Raw genomic sequence first — 19,760 nt, forward strand, 5'->3', positions numbered from 1 at the left:
CAAAGAGCCCCAAATTGCCTCCCCTATTTATTTTTTCCTCCGAATCCGTCTGGTTCATCATATGTAATTATGGCTTAGGACATTCCGCCAGCGCATGGCTGTATGGTTAGCTGCTTAGGTCATATAATAATAATAATCATCCTTGCAAATGAATGCCAAGTTAAATAAGTGAATTAGCACAATGTGTCTTTCAGCAGCACACTCTCGTCTGAGGTGGCTTGTGGAGAAGCAGGAAAGAGAGCGCGGACACACCCCAGGGTCTCTCCAAAATGACTAAACCCGCAACTGCTGTAGCGTCCATCCACAGCCTTTCATTTACTGTAATTGCGCTCAGACCGGACAGGGCGACATACGCCCCATTTTCCCAAGGACACTGGTTCTGTGGAGCTACAATGTACTGTGAATATTACAGTTCGCAATCAGGCCTTCAATAAGTCGATGAAGTTTGTTCCATGACTTTGGAACAGTTCATGTAAATGTTGGCCAGCCAAGTGTGCTTCAAACAGAAATCCACTAAAAACACATAAATCTAGGAATTGACAGCAGGTTTGCGGAAAGTCTTAAAAGAACTTCTGTGTGTTCCTTTGGAAATATTGTTTTTCTTTTCATGTACATTTACATTTGTATTAATCATGTCAAAGTCTGAGTGCATGTGTTTTACTAGCATTTTAATAAATGGATTGATCCACGTCGTAATATTTCATTAATCGCTGTAAGCGCCAATTCCTGTCCACTCAGTATTAAAGAAAACAGCGCACAAGGTTTGGGGAACCAATCATGCTGTGGCTTCATACTTTTCTTGCTGAACGGTAAACAGATGAACAAGGAAGTGTTGAGAGAAATATTTCCATAGGGTGCTAATGTTGTTGATCTGGCATATATCATTAGGCCTGCAATAATGCTCCTTTGACAGAAGGAAATGAATGAAAAATACTACAGGGTTGATGCAATGGTATTCCTAGATCAAACACTCTTCCCACTGATTCACTGGACTTACAGACTCTGCTGAAGGTCAAACAGAGGTCCTAATGCAGAAAAACAATCTGGGTTAACGGGCTTCTTGAATATACAACAGCGAAAATAATCCTTAAGTCATATTGCTCATATTTGAGCTGCCTCTAGAAAGGACTACATATTTATAATGTCTTTGGTAGGTCTTGGTAGATTTTGAAACAAATCCAAAGAGTCTGGTGATGACATCCTGTTATTGCTGATTGGTAGCCAGATAAATGAACCTCTTGTCTATATTATTGAGTCACTGGACTTAAACATGAAGCAGGAGCAATGGAAAATTCCATTTGCATATCACCTCTCACCTCTGTAGTTGATATGGAAGATTAAGAACTAGTCCTTAATCTTCACTTCTCTAATCCTTCCCACCGCTAAAACAGGCACGATTGTTCGTCTGCTCCTCAAATTGCCTTAAAATAAAGCAAACTCCCTATGAAAATGGAGGTGTATTTATATTTTGGTGATTTAAAATCTGTGGCCTGGACACTTCTCTCCCATTAAATCCACTGACCTTACCATTACCCTTAAATGCTTTGCCTGTCTCCATCAGAAGGTGAAAAAGACCAGAGGCTCCACCATCATCTTCATGCCGCACTATCACAAAAAATTAGCTTTTCTGCAATTGAACATATTAGAAAGTCTTAAAACTGGCTTCTCAATTAGCTGAGACAAAACCGGGTTTGCAAATTACTGGATAAACTCTTTACAAATAGAGTCACAACTTTATTTTGAGTAAGACTTCTGTGAAATGTCTCACTAGTGTCTGGAAATAAATAACTAAATAGGCTACAACAACAAATAAGTAAAGGGCACATAACATACAGCTGAAAATAATAAAAATTATAATATTATACACAGACGTTTAATAATTAATGGATAATATCTTTAAATTATTTACATGGTTTATATACAATATGTCTGTGTGTATAATGCAATTATAATTATTTAATAATATAAAAGAATCAATAAAATATTTAGAAAAATGCAAATCCATAAAACCATGTGAATTATTTGCAAATAAAGTTAGCAATATGTTTTGGTTTAAGCTGTGCCAGCAGCTCAGCTAACAGTGATGGACAGCTTTGCCTCCAAACACAGGAAAAACTGTACTATTAAAATTTTTTGGAAATTATTAACTACAATAAATTATTCTGAATATTACACTGTTTTATGAATAAACATGAAAAATGTGCAACAAAATAAATGTACATCTCAGCATATTTTTTTAATGCAAACAAAGAGCTATAAGCTCATAGTCTCCGGTGTGAAGCACAGGAAAGGATGATGCATGCGTATGACCCTCAGCCGGTACAGTAGGAGTGGCATTCTGACTAATTATGATGCATGGTCTACGGGCTGAAATCTTTCCTTCAAATGAGCCCATGCAAAGATGAGACAATCTCCCACCTTGTGTATCTGATAAGAGCAGAATGAGCCCTCGCTCACCACTGCGTGCTTTCCCTATTCATACTTTTAAACATTAAACCCTTTCATGTTTCATCTGCCTTCTCCCCTTCCACAACAACATAGAGGAGGGTCCCTGATTTGCATCCTATTATGGGAGGGAGGGGAAAAAGGAGGGAGGAAGAGCGTGCAGGGATCACGGAGAGGAGCTTGTTTAAAGAGCCCTGCCTCTTGCTCTCACTCCTCAATGGGAGCACTTCTTAGCCGAACGCTTTGCATATTGCCAACAAAGATCTTCATGAGTCGAGCCTGTAGGGGTGAACGCTTTTAACCTGTGCTGTATCTAAAGAGTCTAAGTAAATTACACCTTACCCACCCACTAACCCACACTTCAAGAGCCGGAAGGGATATATTTAGAACTTTAAATACATACAGACAAATAGAAATGTTCTAGTGCTACTAATGCATATAAACACATCAATTCAAACTGTGGTATTGTAAGCTGATACAACTGATACAGCTAATGCCTCAACCACAGTTTATGCAGTTACAACCCATAAAAGGAAAGCCATTGTTTTTCATTGTAAAGCCCTAGCCATAGCTTGCATTCCACGGTCCACTCTACATACCACTGGCCACTTTGAAGATTACTGAAATGTTTGCTGTTGTTCTCTGGAGAATCACAAAAACCAGGCAGGCTTCTTTTCAAACACATAGCACCTTTAGGTGAACCATTAGGCTTGCCGGATATGCATGATATTAAGGGGAAACTAAGGTGAGCATTCGGCTGCTGGAAAAACTGTAATTATAGTACACTGCATTAAACAAAAAGGCCATCTGGATCTCACAGAAAGGCTTTTTATAATTATAAAAATGATAATTCAACGGGGGTAATTTAACTAAATGTGGAAAAAATCATGGGTGTAATCCCAAATAAGTCAGAGAGACTTCTATCAGATCTATTTCAAAGCATTAAGGATTACTAGTAGCAGTCTAATCCTGCTGAACCTAAGGGGAGGTAAATCGTATTGTGTTGGAAATCCTGGCCAGGAAAGAACAGGAGGTTAAATGAGTTCTTTGCTCTGTAATCGAATATCACACTCTACTTATCTATTCAGTGAGCACCTAATGTTTAAAATCAATTACTTGAGGAATGCTCTCTTGCATTCAGGTCTGTTAATGTGAGCAAAAACTGCCACCAATGACTGCTGCTCTGTCTTCACTCGGGCATCCCGTTCTGGGCCGCAGCTCTTATTAAGCGACACACGTCAATATTGATCTTAATTCTAATCTTTTCTGCAAACTCTCTCTCTCTTTGCCGTTAATTGTTGACCGACCTAATAATCTTCGAGATGATTCTTCTTTTTTTAAACATGCAGTCTACGTGTAGCTACTTAAAATAACTGGGAAAATAAAGGTTAGCACTAGATGAAAAATCTCCACTGAGGTACAGAGGAGACCTCAGGGGAACGTGGGATGTTCAGGCATACATTTATTGTCCAATAATGCTTTCCAGACAAAGTCATATGTTTGCTCTCCCGTCTGTGTCTGGAGAGTTAAAACAAAGCTAATTACCTTCAGCCAGCTATTTCACCAAGAATATCATATTATTGCAATTCAAATCCTTCCACGGCTGGCCTTATCAGAGAACTGTGAGTCATCCTTTGTTAAGCTGGGCCCAAATCCCATGAGAAATGGACGGGTGGAGGGAGCGAGTGAAAAAAGGAGGAAGGAAAAAAAAGAGAAAAATAAAGGAAAGGGGTAAAAATGACAAAGTCCTACCACTCTTTGTTCCTGGGAGTGCCGCGCTCCCCTTCAGGGCTCTGTAAGTCTTATTTCCCCTGCTATGGTTCCCATACCTGTCAGCCTCAATAGCCTTCACAGTCCCTGCACAGTGACAAATGGCCTGACCTGGCCGGCCTCTCTGACCCCAGGCCAACAGGAAGATCACATCTGGTTATTAATATCAGAGCATCCTCATATGGCAGCCCCCCACTCATCTCACAAGATGGAAAGAAAAGAAAACAGCATAACAGGAAAAAACCAAACAGAGAGTAGTGTCTGGGGTGCCACACTTTAGCACAATGCTTTTAAGTTGTCCGTCAGCAAATGTTAGTCCTGTGGGGCCAGTGTGGAGATGACCATCTGCTTACGAGTGTGGGGGGGGGGGCATGATGGGAGAAATACCTATTAATATCTATGAGGATTAATGACAGCAGGGCCTAGCTGAAGCCTGGGCTTTGTGTTTGCACCCACACTCGTCTGTCTGTATGCTTTAATTATACCCCCTCCCTCACGTGCCCTCTCCTGAAAGATTCCCATTGTAATCCGCATGCAGGTGAAAGACGAGAGCGTCTGAATAATCTGGCCGCGCTGTTGGGAGGCTGAGAGAGTGCTGACACACTTTTATGCCTGCAGAGAGTAAGTGGATAAATGGACACATTTGAGATCCTGTGGTTTACTTTGCATTTGGAAATTAAAGCAAGGGTTTGCATAAGGCTGTTTGGACCAGCGCAAAGTTATCTGGTGTTGTGGCGGACTGGCTCTTATTGACAAACAGATGAGACCGGGCAACATCCGCTTTTCTTTTCTTTTTAAGAATTCTCTCTCATCTCCAACCAGGTTTGGGTGATTTCAAGGGAGCATTGTGTCTAATTTGGCAGATTTGGCATGAGAATAAATGCAAAAAATACTGTTAAACAAATCAAAACTATTTAAAAAATGACATTTTGTAGCACTTCAGTTGGTTAAAGCAATAGTTTGTCATTTGTTACTCAACCTCATGTTGTTTCAAGCCTGTAGGTGTTTTCTTTTGTTATTTTCGATAAGATTAATGTTAAGGGTTCCAATGCTATTTTGGACCCCACTGACTTTCATTATATGAAAAAAAAAAAAAAAAAAAAAAAAAAAGTCAGAATTGTAAATGTCAGAATTTAAATGTTTGGTGCTTACTGATCTGAATCCAGCCTGTATTTATTAAATAAAATGTGGGGGAAAAGCCCCAAAATAAAATACAATGTGTGCTACGGGACAACACCAATGATGATGATGATGCTATATGAATGTGCATGCAAAACAGATTCTCCTCGTTCTTCTATAGGACAATAGCTTTTTATGCAAATACCCTCAACTCAATCTCCTGTCCATTTTACCATCAGATCGGGGGAAATGATTTGAGCTGCATATATATGGGGCATTTGATTTTCAAATGAGAAGGAGTGAGGCTGACCTTCAGTAATGAATGTGCTGTAATATAATGCGCCCATCAACTGGCAGCCATCTTGGTTAAGAAAGATGGAGCAAAAGAGAGAGAGAGAGAGAGAGAGAGAATGGGGAAATGAGGAGGAAATACTGGCCTTCTGTATGAAAATAAAAAGGAAAAAAGCAAAAAGGGGTTGGAAAAGGGCTTTTTGATAAAACTAAAATTCCAGTCTCCTCACTCTCACATTCTTTCCTCCTCCCTCTTTTCTCTGCTCACCTCTTTTAATTTCCCTTCTCATTTCCCTGCCCCGACCAATGGTGTTGCCATCTGTATCATGGATAATAAGATTGGCTATCTGCCTCTCCCTGGAGACAGGGCCATGGAAAGCCAGTCGCTACGGCTCCATCTCCTCGCCTGCCTCCGCCAAAGAGAGGCACATTGTGTGTGCCACGGCCCCTGTGGCTCAAAATGCGAAAGGGGAAGCAAAAAGGAGACAAGGAGGTAAAAAAGAGAGGAGGAAAATACAAATATAGAAATGAAGCCTTGGACGCCAGACAGACAGAAAATTCTGCTTGACTAATGACGGATGCTCTGTAAGGGGGGTGGCTGCTGTAATTAGGCAGTTCATAGCTCCTGATGCGCAACTGGGGGATACATGCTGGACATCCTTATGTGCTGCACACAAACCTCCGGAGAGGGGAAGTACAGAGAGAGAAGGGAACAGACAAAGAGAGGGGGAGGGAAAAAGATATATAAGAGAAGAGCTTGGCGAGGACCACCTGGTAAACAGGTGCAGGTCAGTATCTAGCTTCCCCCCCGCTTCCATCACACTGACCATGAACATTCTTGGAATCAAATGACCCAAGTGCCCAGCGCAAATCGGCCCTCTTGAGCAACACACATTTCTCCCCATTTCTTAATCAAGCGTTACGCCGCCTAAGAAAGGCTTTGACAGATTTACACTCGACTACATCTGCGTTTATTTGAGTGGTTATTAACGATAATTGTATAATGACAATATATCTTTACTGTAAGCTAACGCCAAACACTAATAGGTTAAGAATGTGTATTGTATTTTTTTAACAGTCGAATTACTTCATAATAGTGAAAAAAAAAATCCAAGGCTGTTTTCGGGGTGGACTTGGTACCTTTAAAACCACCTATGAGAAGCCAAAGTCTTTCACAAAGAAGAAACATTGCACTGCTAATGTAATTAAGGTCATGTTTTAATATCTGGAAAATCTGAACTCCCCTCCTCAAAAAAAATAAAAATAAAAAAAATAAAAATTTTAGGTACAAAGCTGCAATAAAAATACTGAATATGCTTTTTGTTTGTATCCTCAATCATTTTGGGCTATAAAGATACTTTGTGTTCCGTGGCTCATTATAACTAGCTATCTCACAAAGTTTTGCTCACTCAGTGTATTTTTTATTTTATAGTGGTGTAATTTTGTTGCAATAGGACGAAATAGCTTGATTTCAGGCTTTGAATTTAATAAAAAAAATTTAAAGTAAGCATTCAGTAAAAAAATAAGAACAAACTTACTAATGAAAACACAAATAAAAAATAATGATAGGCCTTTAAATTAAATGATTTGTATTTTAGTTTTTCAGGTAGGTCTAACAATAGGGCAAATAAGGTATTTCTTTTTTTTTAACCAATTATCCAAATAAAGTTTAGTCCTAGAAAGCTATTATTATCAGTACATGTAAAAATAACATAGCTGTTATCTGATCAATGAATGAGAGGACAGCGTTACCAAAGGTGCCCATATACCACAGGATGTTACAGCACAGTAGGGCTATTGCAAACAGAAACAAAACTGTGCTACATAGATTTTTGAGTGGACTTTACAGTTCCGGTGAGCATGAACGATATATGAGTGGAGCTTGAGTGGAGTGCACACCAATAAAGCGGGGTAATATGCAGAGCGTCTAACCACGTGAAAGTGAAACCTGACTGGTGAAATAATTTTCATCATTTCGGTGCATCTCTAATTATTGGTGACATCAGCAATGGATATTATATAATAAATGTTTTTATGAACATTAAAAAAAATATATTTTTTACATGGCACCCCTGCCCTCAACAAGACTGCACCCCAGTTGGGAAACACTGGACTAGATCACTCACTTCCAAGCTTCAAAAGGAAAAACACAATTGTCATACTGGTTTAAGATTACATTTGAAATATTAGGAAAATTTTAATCCTACACGCTCTATATAACCACCTGTTGTTCTAATCAAGAGAGTGTAAAAGATGCTCTCCAGTTGCAAAAGACAAATAAAAATCTGCTTAACTCTAATGAAACATTTCAGGAAAAACGCAAACAATCATGTCAGTAATCAGGCAGTGACCCAACCACACGTGCACGTTAAGAAACAAATCTACTGCAAGACTTACTAAGATCATAGCTAAGCTAGGCCTTTCTCTTCCTCTAATCTCCAATATATTTGTCTTTCAATGTGATCCGTAATGCTCTCAGTTGCCATGGAGCCTTTTTATTTGCTTAGAGAATTAGCCAAGCCCCCACCCCCCCACACACCGCCTCTTTATGAACTGCTAGGGGTTTCAAAACATTCCCATGAATGTGTCTTTAATGCCAGGCCTCCAAATACCACATACGATTCCTTCATCCCTTTATTTGCCCCATGCTGACTTCACCCATTGGAGGGTTTGCTCTTTGTTGTTTGGTTGCTTGCTCTGTATTTCTAACACTGTCTAAATACATTAATAACACGAAGTAGCTCAAAGTCCCATTTCTTAAAAAAAAAAAAAAAAAAAAATTTTTTTTGAAACTTATTCTTATTCGCAGAAGGCCTTTTCCAGCATTTGGCTCTGATTTGACATTTTTTTCCAGGAGGTTCTCAAAGTAAAAGTGACTGTAGTTGTATTTTCCTCTAAAATTTTTTTTTTTTTTGAATGACTGTAAATGGGTCAAAGTAATGAATTATTTGCATTATTGCTATCATTACAAGACTTCCAATTTAGTTTGCAGTCTAGCCATTGTCAGCTGCTAAATTCACTCTTCTAAATATACAGCTTGAGTCCAGCTTACGAGCACACACAAGTCAAAAGTGACTAATGCTGGTCAATAGATCCTCATTAAGTTAATCCAGTTTATCCAGAGGAGTCCACTAATGTGTCTGGGATGTGATGCTGGTCTATGATTTCAGGAAGTTAGTATTATTGTTTCAGGCAATCCCACAAGTCCAGTAAGTCAACACCCAAATGCATTTAAGAACAGGATGAAGCTGCAGTGGTCTCTGTTAAACCCCCACCACTGTGGATCAGTAAAGTAAAGCATAACTGACCTTGTAGACCTTCAGTACTGCTTCGTGCCTCTGGTTGGTCGCATGCAGTCTCAGCTTCTCCACACTGTTGCTGTAGTAGTCGCAGGCATTACACTTCAGGTGCACAGGGTTGCCAATGGCAATGCACTTGAGACGCCACTGGTTGGATTTGCCACCTTCCTTGATGTGGGCCACCAGCTGATACTTCTGCATGTGCTTGTCGGTCTTGCAGTGGAGCTGGAAATTGGCCTTGAGCTGCGTGTTGTAGTTGCAAAGCTTGCACTGGTAGATGTCTCCCATCATGGCCCTCCACTCCTCCTCCGGAAGCGATCGCTCCGCTGCCACGTGCCCGCTGAGGGCCTCCAGGCTGTCAGAGCTGAATTTGTTGCACACCGCGCACTGGAAGAGCTTCAGCAGCGGGTCGCTGATGCAAGGTGACAGCTCCCCAACAGAGAGGATGGACAGGTCATCACCCATTAGCTGACCACTCGCAAGACACAGCTCTGCAGGCAGCTCATTATTTACTGCAGGGTGAGAGAGAGAGAGAGAGAGAGAGAGAGAGAGGGGGGGGGGGGCACAGGGAGAAGAAAAAGAGAATTTTTTTTATTTTATTTTTTTTATGAAATTTAAAAAGAGCTGAGAGACTGGTGTAGGGCATCCATACAAAAGGATTTGATAAAAAAAGAGCCCCAGTAAGGAGTATGGCTTTTATAAAGCCTTAACTATAAAAAGCTATAATAGGATTGAATCAGGATCAATTACAATCATCCCTCTCAAGTTCTAAACTCCATCATCAGATAGCTTTAATTACTCCTACCAGGCATTCCTGAGTTTGTAGTCAAGCATATATTTTTCCCTTTTTCTCTCTTTAAAAACACAAAACTGATCAATATAAAACGAGCCTGCCTCAACAGTACTCCTAAAAATTAAAATGATAAAAAAAACATCTTACATCTAATTGTAATTTAGTCCTTTGATCTCTGCACTTTTAGCAACAAACTAGATCATTTTTCATACCCTCAACCCCCCGGTACAAAAAGCTTTGAATTTAATAATTACACAAGATCATGACACGGTACAAAAACCGAAATTTGTTAGGCAAGAGTTTCTGTGTTGTTGGATAAAAGACAGGCTAATGTATATGTGTCAGTCTATATTATGTATGGAGGTAAAGATCCATGAGGTGAATGCACAAGGGTGTCGGCTTTCAGAAACAGACCCAGAAATACTGTGTTTGGTCTTGATTGACAAAGTGAAAGAATAAAACTGCTGTTGCATGTTGTGTGTAAGCAATCTGCTCACTACAGTCCATATTGCTGGCTGGAGCAAAGGGCTAAACTTAAGAAAATTAGGAAACAGATTCTCACATGGCAGCTCAAATCACAAAACAGGTCGCGAGCTGGAAACGATAATGACAGGAGTAATAAGACCAGAGTTAGTGAAGGAGGAAGAGAACAAAAGAAATTTAGTGACAAGCATATCCAAGGGAAACCTACTCACCGTGACCGGGAGCCAGAGCTGCGGCAGTGCTGGGGTCAAGCTGGTAGGGGTTGATCATCATCTGTGGGTCTGAAGGGTTCTCCAGTTTCATACCGGTGAGCCCGATGTTCTGGGCCAGGTAGTACTGGTAGAGCTCCGCCTCGGCCGGCGCCAAGCCCAGATGCAAGTTGTGCTGGATCTGCTTCATGTTCTGCTGAAGAAGCATCATGTTGTGCATGTGTTTCTCACTTGTCATGTGAATGCGCAAATTGCGAGCCACATTGGTCTCATAGTCGCAGACCTCACATCGCCACGTGGGTTTCTGTTTGGGCTTGGAGGGTGAGGGTGTGCCACACCTGCTCAGGCTAGCATTTGACACAGGAGCAGTGTGGTTGTAGATGGCTTCCGTTCCTCCATTCTGCAGTGTTTGCACATTGTTGAGGTGCTTATCCGACTGCATGTGTATGCTAAGGTTGCCTTTGGTGGTTGTGGAGTAATTGCACACCTCGCAGCGGAAAGGTTTGTAGCCGCACGTGTAGCTCTCACCCCGGGCAAGTCGAGGGTGAGGCTGGCCCGTGTGGCAATAGACACAAGAGCCTCCAGACTCTGGATGCTTCTCCTTCATGTGAGCATCCAGGGTCTGCTGGTACTTGTAGTGCCAATTGCATTTGGGGCATTTGAGTGTCTTACAGGAGTTCCGTGAGTGCATCATGGTCATGTGACCACCAAGTGAACGCGACGAACCTAAGACAGTGTCACACTTGGGGCATTCAATTCCACTTCCAGGAGAGCCAGGGGTGCTGGGCGTGGCAGCATGCTGGTGCAGTGGGCCTGGGCTCTCGTCATCTTGTCGTATCATGTCAAGAGGAAGAGATGGCGGACTGCCATCCCTGCCGCCACTGGAGTCGCAGCCGTCTTTGCTGCCTCCACTCATAGAATCATTGCTGTAGTCCAAGCTGGCAGCAGCTTGCTTTGTCTTCTCTAGGTCATTGGCAGTCACAGAGGAAGTAGTACCCCTTTCAGTAAGTTTTAGCACACTGGACGATAAAGAAGAAATGCTTTGGTTTAAGAAAGGGAAATCTTTTCTACAGGTACTATCCCTAAGTTCACAAACACCGTCGTCGTCAAGCTCGTTCAAAAACATGTCTTCATCCTCCTCAGCATCGGCCCCATCCCTGGGCTCGCTTTTGATGGGGACCTCACCATTCACATGCAAAGTGCTAACGTCCTTCTGCCGTTCACAGTTGCTCTCCTGATCCCTGCACCCAGCCCCTGGTGACGAGCGCTGGAGAGACATGGAGCCGACGGTGGATTTGAGCGCCGAGGTGGCCGTAACCCCGAGGTTCAGTTCAGCCTTTGGCATCTGGGCACTCCTGGGCGACTGGTCTGCAGGAGATGCCAAACTGGCACTTCCTTTCAGGAAGGCAAAACCAGCCTGCAGGGAATCACCGTTTTCCATGTGAAAGGTGTTCCACAGGCTGCGAATGCTTGGATCAGGGCCCATGAAGTTTGCAGTAGAAAAGTGTGGTAACACAGAATTGTTTTTTTTTGGTTCCAGAAAGCTTATAAGAGGTTCTTTGTCTTTACCAATGCCCTGTATAATGGCAGAGACATATTTATTACTAAGGAGCTTTTGCTCCTGTTCATTGAGGGTCATCCGATGATCATGCACAGCATGGGTTACAAATGACCTACTATAACCAAAAGACAACTTGCACAAGAAACACATCAGAATAGGTTTCCGTTTCCCATCACTAATGCAACCATCAAATTTAGACAAGTCCACATTGTTTGGAACATCTTTGGACACACAGGAGTTTTTGGCTGCGCCGTCAATGGTAAGATAGTCTTTATCACTTTTGTGTCGGAGATCGTAGACACGGAAAGTGTGCAACACAGGACCATCTCCTGCTAATGCTGAGGTATTTGGGAAAGCCTGATCGGCCATAAATGGTTTCCCGAGGGATGAAGCGATGTGAAAGGTATTGATCACTTGTGGATAAAAGGACATGGGGGCTGTGGCTGACTGCTCAGTCTTGTCCCCAGCAGCAGTTTGGGAGTTTGAAAACAGTGCTGGGGAGAAGAGGCTTTTAACCCCTGACTGGGCATTCTGGCCACGTTCTTTGGAGTCCTCAAGAATAAAAGCTGAGCCATCTGGCTGGTAAACTATCTCTCCTGTCAGGTTCTCTACATCGCTGTCCTCAAGGTCACTGACCTCGCTCTCATTCTCGTCCTTCAGAAGAGGAAGGCGAGCATTCGGGCAGTGGTGCTCCATGTATTTTTGTAAACTCAAGAAGGAAGTGGCACATTCGTTGCAGGGGATCTCTTTAGTGGCTGCACCTATCGCATTCTCTGTGCTCAATGCCGATGCGATCTCTCGACAGCTCTCCTTCGTCCTCAGGTTGTCATCCGCAGGGCTATTTTCCTTGTCAGGCTCCATCCCAGGGACTTTCTCTGGCACCTCATTATCAAGATGTGTCGTCTCACGTAGCTTTGATATCTGCTGCCCATTTTCCTGCCTTGAGAGAGAAGGGGAATCACAAGTTTCCATGGTAATCGCTACATGGGGATCTCATTTCATCCAGCCTGTCAGGGACCTGCATAAATAAAAAAACAAAAGAGAGCAAAGACATATTAGAAGGTGTATAATGATGGCGCACCTGACCTTCAGCATGTGCTGTCCTTGAAGTTATAGAGAGCATTTCTGCACTGAAATTACTTGTGAATCAGGCTACCTCAAAAATAAGCAGCAGTGTTCTACCTAGAAAAAAAGCTGTATGATTTTTAAATGCACAGACAGACACTCCACTGATTTTAGCAGAGGTTAATGGGAGTTTTCAATTGTTAAAAAAGGTTTAAATATGTGGCTTTTTCACTAACATGTGCAGCCCTCCCCTTAAAATCCAACCACTCCCACACAAAAGTTTCTGTGAGCCTGTTAGCATTGCAACATAATTACAATAAGCAAAGAAAAGGGGTATGAACCAACCCCATTAGAATCATGACCACTCTTTGGTTCCTACGTTACTCAGTAAAATGAGAGATGCCCCAGTAGGTATCTAACAAGCCCTGATGAAGCAGCCATCCAAATTCTAACCCACGCTTTGGCCTCTCCGACAATCACCTCAAACTCAAATTAATATTTAGCACACCCAGTCCAGTCACCTGGGAGGGCCATATCGCAATTTCTTTTCACTTTTTTTGTTTTTCATTTTTTATCCTTGGCAGCTCACAAAAACCCAAGTACATTAAGCACACCATTTGAAATACCATCGCAATGTTATCTATCCTGGATGGCTGCCCATCTCCCAACCATCACTGCCTCAATCAGGGTCTCTCCTGGCTTTCACAAATCATCACCTTGCTGATGAAAACCCTTGAATCATATTTTTTTTTTTTTTTTTTGGACCAAAGACAATTTATTCTCGAGGCTGGCAATGTAGATTCAATGACTGGGGCTAAGCTTGGATGCTGAAATATAGTTGGATCCAAAGCATATGTGCCTACGATGCCCAGACACGGCGAATGAGGCCAGAGAGCAAAGAGAAACCCAGATGCTCCAAATTTTCAGGGTGATATCAGTGTGTACAGAAGAGGTAGAGATTTGTAGTGAAGGCCAACAACTACAAGCTTGCAACTGCTATGCTTTCAATTAAAATGAAATACACTCAAGGCGGACCCAGAATTTGAAAACAGCAGCCTTGTCTGCTGTGCCAGGCTTTATTTTTCTCTTTATTCTCAAGAATATAGAAAATCTGATAATATCTTATTGAACACAATGCAATTCGGAAAAGCTCTTTTTTTCCAAATGGAAAAGAGGCTAAAGATGATGCAAAATTAAACAACAAATACAGACCTGCCCACTCCACCTAGCCGTGAGCAAATCACTTTTTTTTTCTTCATTTTTTTTATGCTTATTTTGATACAATGCATTTTAGGGATTCATTTAAATGAAGCTCTGGCTTAATACATTTGGGATATCATGTGAATATTATGCACAGAAGTGATACATTTTAATATTCAAAAGTATAATCTCAACAGCTAACACGAGGAAACACACAAAAATAAAGAATAATGATACTTCTGCTAGAAAATGCAGATGAGCTAGCCTATCATATGAAAATTGAATTGTATAATAAACAATTGGTGGGGGTGATCTGCACAATGCACTGCTGTGAAAATAAAGACCTGAGATTGCTCTCAAATGCCCTGAGAGCAAAACTGCACAGCAATTAGTGAAAAATTAGTACCTATTAGAATTAGCTTCACACAAGAAAAGAAAAGGTTGTGTCTGTGTATGTGTGCAGTGGCGAAGTGGGGCGGTGGGGCATTTATGCAAGCCAAGAGGAATGTACATCTCCAAAAACACACATTTGGCAGGGAAGCGAGGGCTAGATTACGGTGTTCTCCTGTGATAATTTCTGCATCTCCCGGTGTAAGATCACAGAGCCAGCAGCTGTGCCTCCAGGGCCTGTGGGCGCTGGGTGAGTGTGTGAGCCGCACACAACATTCCAACGACATTAACACAAAACCCACTGCACATCAAAAAACAAGCAATCTTCACAAAACACACACTCTCCCCCATGTGTCTACCTTGTCAGCGGCTGTCTGTGATTTGTTTCTGTTTGAAATCAGCCTTTAAAAGGTATCAAATACAATATGGAAGCTGTAATTATACCGGCTTCCTCATTCTATTTTTTCTTTCTTTCAGGTAACAGAAAAATTTTATTTATGCAGAGAATTTGTGAGCAACTGTGCGTGTTTGTTTCTTTCCTTCGGATCCTTAACACAACACCAGTTAATGCAGGTCCGGACATAAAACGCGCAGTTTGAGATGAATTATGCATTTCTTGACACTTGAAGTGCTGAGAGAGATGCCTCCTCTGGATTTGCCTGTGTCTCTACATTTTTGGCTATGCATGCGAATCATTACATGCCTATGAATTATAAAGCAAGGCACAAAAGAGCTAAACAGCTCAGAGCTACATTTGTTTTGATAGGAGGCGAGTATCCGGGGATGCTGAGAACACCTCTAGCTTTTATATTGATATTTAGCATCAGAAGACATTTCATTGACAATCAGCCTGGTTACTTGTGTGCCCATCAATTTCTTCTCACAAAAATAAATATATAAATCACTGTTTGCTACAGCAAGTCACTGCATATTATCCAGACATCCTCAAGTGCTCAAGATGCCTGACAAGAATGACTTTGAAAGAATCACATGTAGGCGTCTTTCTTCAAACCAGCTACAGAAAAGTCAATCTCAATTGTTAACATGCTCTCTTTTCCACCCAAAACACAGAAAATAGTCTTAAGTACGTACTTTTCTATTAAAAAGGGCTCTATGTTCTTTTCTTTTTGACTGCATTTTTTCTCTGTTAACACCTTTTTGTATACACCATTCTACAATTCCTCCAACGTGTTGTAACTTAACTGTGAAACAGCTTTTCTCTCTTGTCTTACTTTCCCTCCTTCTATTCGGTCTAAAAAGCAAAGGCTACAAAAAGAAAGAAAAAAAACGAAGCTCTTTTTCTTGGAACTGAAAGAACGCTCTCTCAAAACAATGAGGACAGATCTCATTGCATGGAAATGGTTCCTGTTCCCATTAGAGCAAAAAGATGGCAAACAGTGTTTCTACCTGTTTTTTAATTAAGACTGTCTCGGCTTCTCTCTCGGTTCTCTGTGGAGACGCTGCCTGTGAAGTGATTAAAAAGAATGTGATCTGATCAAGAGACGGGAATAATGGAGTAGGAATGCTAGGTTTACCCGAGTGCTAAGACTCCCCCTGATCCAACCAACCCACCACAAAAAAGAAAAAGGATTTCACTCACCCTTTCTTCCCTAAATAGTTTTTCAGGTCGTCCTTTTTTTTTGAGACATAGACAAACGTTAAACGTTAGCGTGCACATATGTGTCACGCGTTACTGAAGTGGAACTGCAATATGAGTGCAAAAGAAAAAAGCAGGAAAAATAGGTAAAACGCCTCCGATTTAGGAAAGGTCACCCAGGCAAAGGCTGGGGCTTTTCTCAACACCAAATCCTCTATCAAAATGTCATAGTGAGTTAGGGAAAGACAAAGGAGAGTCACAGCATGCAAACTGCATATATATCTACTCCTAACAATGGCATGAATAGGCCTTCACAAGTCTAATTATACTTGTTTATTTGTTTCCATGCAGAAAGTACTGATGAAAAATCCATCAAAGTGGTATTATCCAAACATCAAGAGCTTCTCTGGCCTCCAAGGACACCGGGAGGCTTAATTCTTTCTTGTTTAAGTCCGAAAAAGAGAGAGAATTGCAAAGGGGAGAGAAAAGGAGTGGGGAGGCAGGAGGTTTTGCATGACCCTTTTTTCACAAAGGCTTGTCCCAACCCCGTTGATGCCCAGAGGTGTAACAGTAGAAGCAGGATATCTCCCCTGTGCCATAACCACATTTATGGGCCTCATTTTCAATACACGACATATCTATCATTACTATTGGGTGTGGCAAATCCACATCAGCAAAAGACTTCTATTTAGCTGTTGTACAAATTACCTTTCTGTGGCTGGCGTTTAACAAAAGAGTCAAGCAATCTGAAGCACAAAACAAGTATAAAAAAAGCTTTCAGTTTTTAAAATCTTATAATACTAAAAACTAAAAAGCATATCACATGACATGAGTTTTACAGACAAAATTACTTTGAAAAAGACCCTTTAAATGAGAGAAAAAAAAAAGTGCCTGGGTTTATACGACTCCCTCTCCCATTCGAACACTTTTAACAGAAGAGGCCGTTATCAAAGGGAAACATAATCTACATAGCTAATGTCTTTTCTCAATTCAAAGCAGAGAAGGCTGCAATTTCTCCTAGCTGGAAATCTGGAAACACTCTGGAGTTAATTACGCCTGATTCGAAATGAACCGCACAAACAAAGGCCAGTCTATGTCCAGACTATTATACTATATTAACCGGCTTTAAGCTTCCTGCGGATCATTCTGAGGCTCTTCCATTACCCTCCCGTACCATCCCGACATGGAGAGAAAATGACTGCACACCCCGGATTAATGAAAAGGAGCGCAAACAGAATGTGTGATAACCTCTCCCGACACAGTGCAGACTTTCAGTCCTAGTCACCCGAAAAATGGAGAGAAGGTAATTAAGTTTGAAAGAAAAGGTCCTTGCGACAAACAATGAGGCTGTGTCTCTGGAGGAGCGCAGGGGGGTGAAAAAAATCATTAACATTCTTTTTCAACTGAGAAAAAGAGGAGGGGAAAGGGGAACGTATGCTGGCAGGTTCCCCACTAGTCTTCCTTTTTAGCCTTTTTTTCACCCCACATCTGGTTTCACATCTTCTCTTGTGCCCGTGTCCACGTGACACAGCAGATCATCTCTTTAACCCCACCTCCTTCTCTCTCTCTCTCTCTCTCTCTCTCTCTCTCTCTCTCACTCTCTCTCTCTTCAGCTTTGTAAAGATAACTTCAACAGTTAACTTAGAGAGTGTCGTAGAGACAACCCGAGACCCAGCAGGCATATTTGCTGTGTGTGTTTTGCTAAGAGAAATAAGCCAGATGCAAATCAATGCATTGCCCCTGGTGAGTCTTACGGCTTAATTAGTAAAGCAGATATGCTGTTTCCTCTTTATAGTAATGATACAAACAAATACAAACATGTAAAGGCACTGACATAGAATATGACTAAACACACACCGACTCACTTGAAATACACATTTCTCAGAGGAGGCACTGACTAAAATCAGAGTTGTTTTCTCTGATCCACTGGCTTGGGGTGAATTCATCTCATGATCTTTCTGCTGTCCGCACAAGCACAAGTGATGAATATATTTGCGTTCTGCTTTTTTTTCATCTCTTCTTTGTGTTGTATGTGTTGTGTGTTTTTTTCTTGTTTTCAACAAGAAAAGCAGAGAATCTAATTGTACTTTGCCAGTCCGTGTTCAGTAATCACCCTCTTTGTCTAGTTTTTGCAGAGCAGGATTAGAGTTAAAATGATGACTGACTAATCCCTTGATTTCCCTGTGCTAAATAAATATTAATCTACTGGTCAAACATGTTCTAGTGGAGTAAAATACATACAATATGAAAGCGCTTACCAGTTACATAAATCGTAGTTTTCATACATCTTTTTGAGAGTACTGCCCCCTTCCACTACATAAAAAAATAAAGGACAATTAAAAAAGGTCAAGCCTGCAATCAAAGTTGTCAGAATGAATGGCGCTCACATAATCATGCTGTAAACGAACCAAACACATGCTCTGTGTTTGTTGCTTGCTAATAAATTCTACAAATATGGCTTACATAGCAAAGACAGTGGTGAGGACCAAACACACACACAAAAAGTCAAACACAGGCCACATATTTCACCTCTAAAAAACAAATGGGAGGGGATGAATTCACCATTTAACAAACCATCCAAAATATACCCTGTTAAGCCTGTCGGACAGGTGTTATATGGTCTTCCTCTGTTTTACTAACTTTAACCTGATGAATGTTCTGACACGCTACCATGTTGGCCGGGAGCGGGAAAGCAGGCGCCATTTGCAACGAGAGCCTGTTTTTCATCCACAGATTTTGACTTTTCCGTGCTGTCATTTTCCCCAAGAAATAATAAAAGTTCAAGCTGCTCAGTAAAGACGGAGCATCCAGCCTGCCGGTCCTGTAATTATCTATTATTATAAACATAATCACAGGCAAGGTATCCCTGCATGCATTCCAGCGCTGCTAGCTATGCACTAACCCGAGTGTTCTTCATGCAGGAATTCCACAAAACATGTCAAACAATCTATTAAAGCATGAATTACTGCTAACTATGTTCTCCTGTGCAGGCCTTAATGCCTTTATATGGCAGCATGAGAGATCCTAATTTCTGGAGCCAGAGAATTACTAATTAACTTAAGGTTTGAGCCTATATTTAATTAGAGAGCTCTCCAAATGAACTTTAGACCAAAGGCATTTGCTTTTTAAACAAACTCTGTTCTGACAGCTGTTGCAAGTTTACCCTTGTATGCCCACAAAAAAAAAAAAAACATTTATTTTCAGAGCCATCATGGGGTCATTATTTCTTTAAGATGTAACTGGAGTATTCCGCTTGAAAAGTGTACACTTTAATTGGATTTCACTCCAAACAAACAACTGTCAGATGTAATTAGAATGAGCTGAAATTAGGGCCACAATATTCCATTATCAAATAAACGTAATGTCACGCAAACTACCGATTCAATTTTCAAAGTTAATTTCGACGAATCAGGCAATCACGTCGCTCTGTCTGCTTCCTACAATCACCAGATGAAATGACGCACGTAGTAAAATGATTAATCCTTTTTTTGACTCATTAAAAAAAATCATCAATTTAATGGCATATTATAAGGGAGCC

General features: G+C 41.2%; 1 protein-coding gene across 2 annotated transcripts in view; it reads right to left on the reverse strand.

The window, feature by feature from the left end:
• LOC132124008 (zinc finger homeobox protein 4-like) overlaps positions 1-19,760 on the reverse strand; it is a 73,487-nt gene that overhangs the window by 45,188 nt on the left and 8,539 nt on the right. For both annotated transcript variants that reach the window (XM_059534728.1, XM_059534727.1), the window contains exons 2-3: positions 10,413-12,988; positions 8,934-9,436 (exon numbers count right to left, since the gene is read on the reverse strand). In XM_059534728.1, coding sequence (XP_059390711.1) covers positions 8,934-9,436; positions 10,413-12,942 — 3,033 coding nt within the window. In that variant the 5' untranslated portion in view covers positions 12,943-12,988. The remainder of the gene's footprint in view (positions 1-8,933; positions 9,437-10,412; positions 12,989-19,760) is intronic.

Source organism: Carassius carassius, chromosome 42, assembly GCF_963082965.1.
Source record: "Carassius carassius chromosome 42, fCarCar2.1, whole genome shotgun sequence".
Taxonomy (NCBI): domain Eukaryota; kingdom Metazoa; phylum Chordata; class Actinopteri; order Cypriniformes; family Cyprinidae; genus Carassius; species Carassius carassius.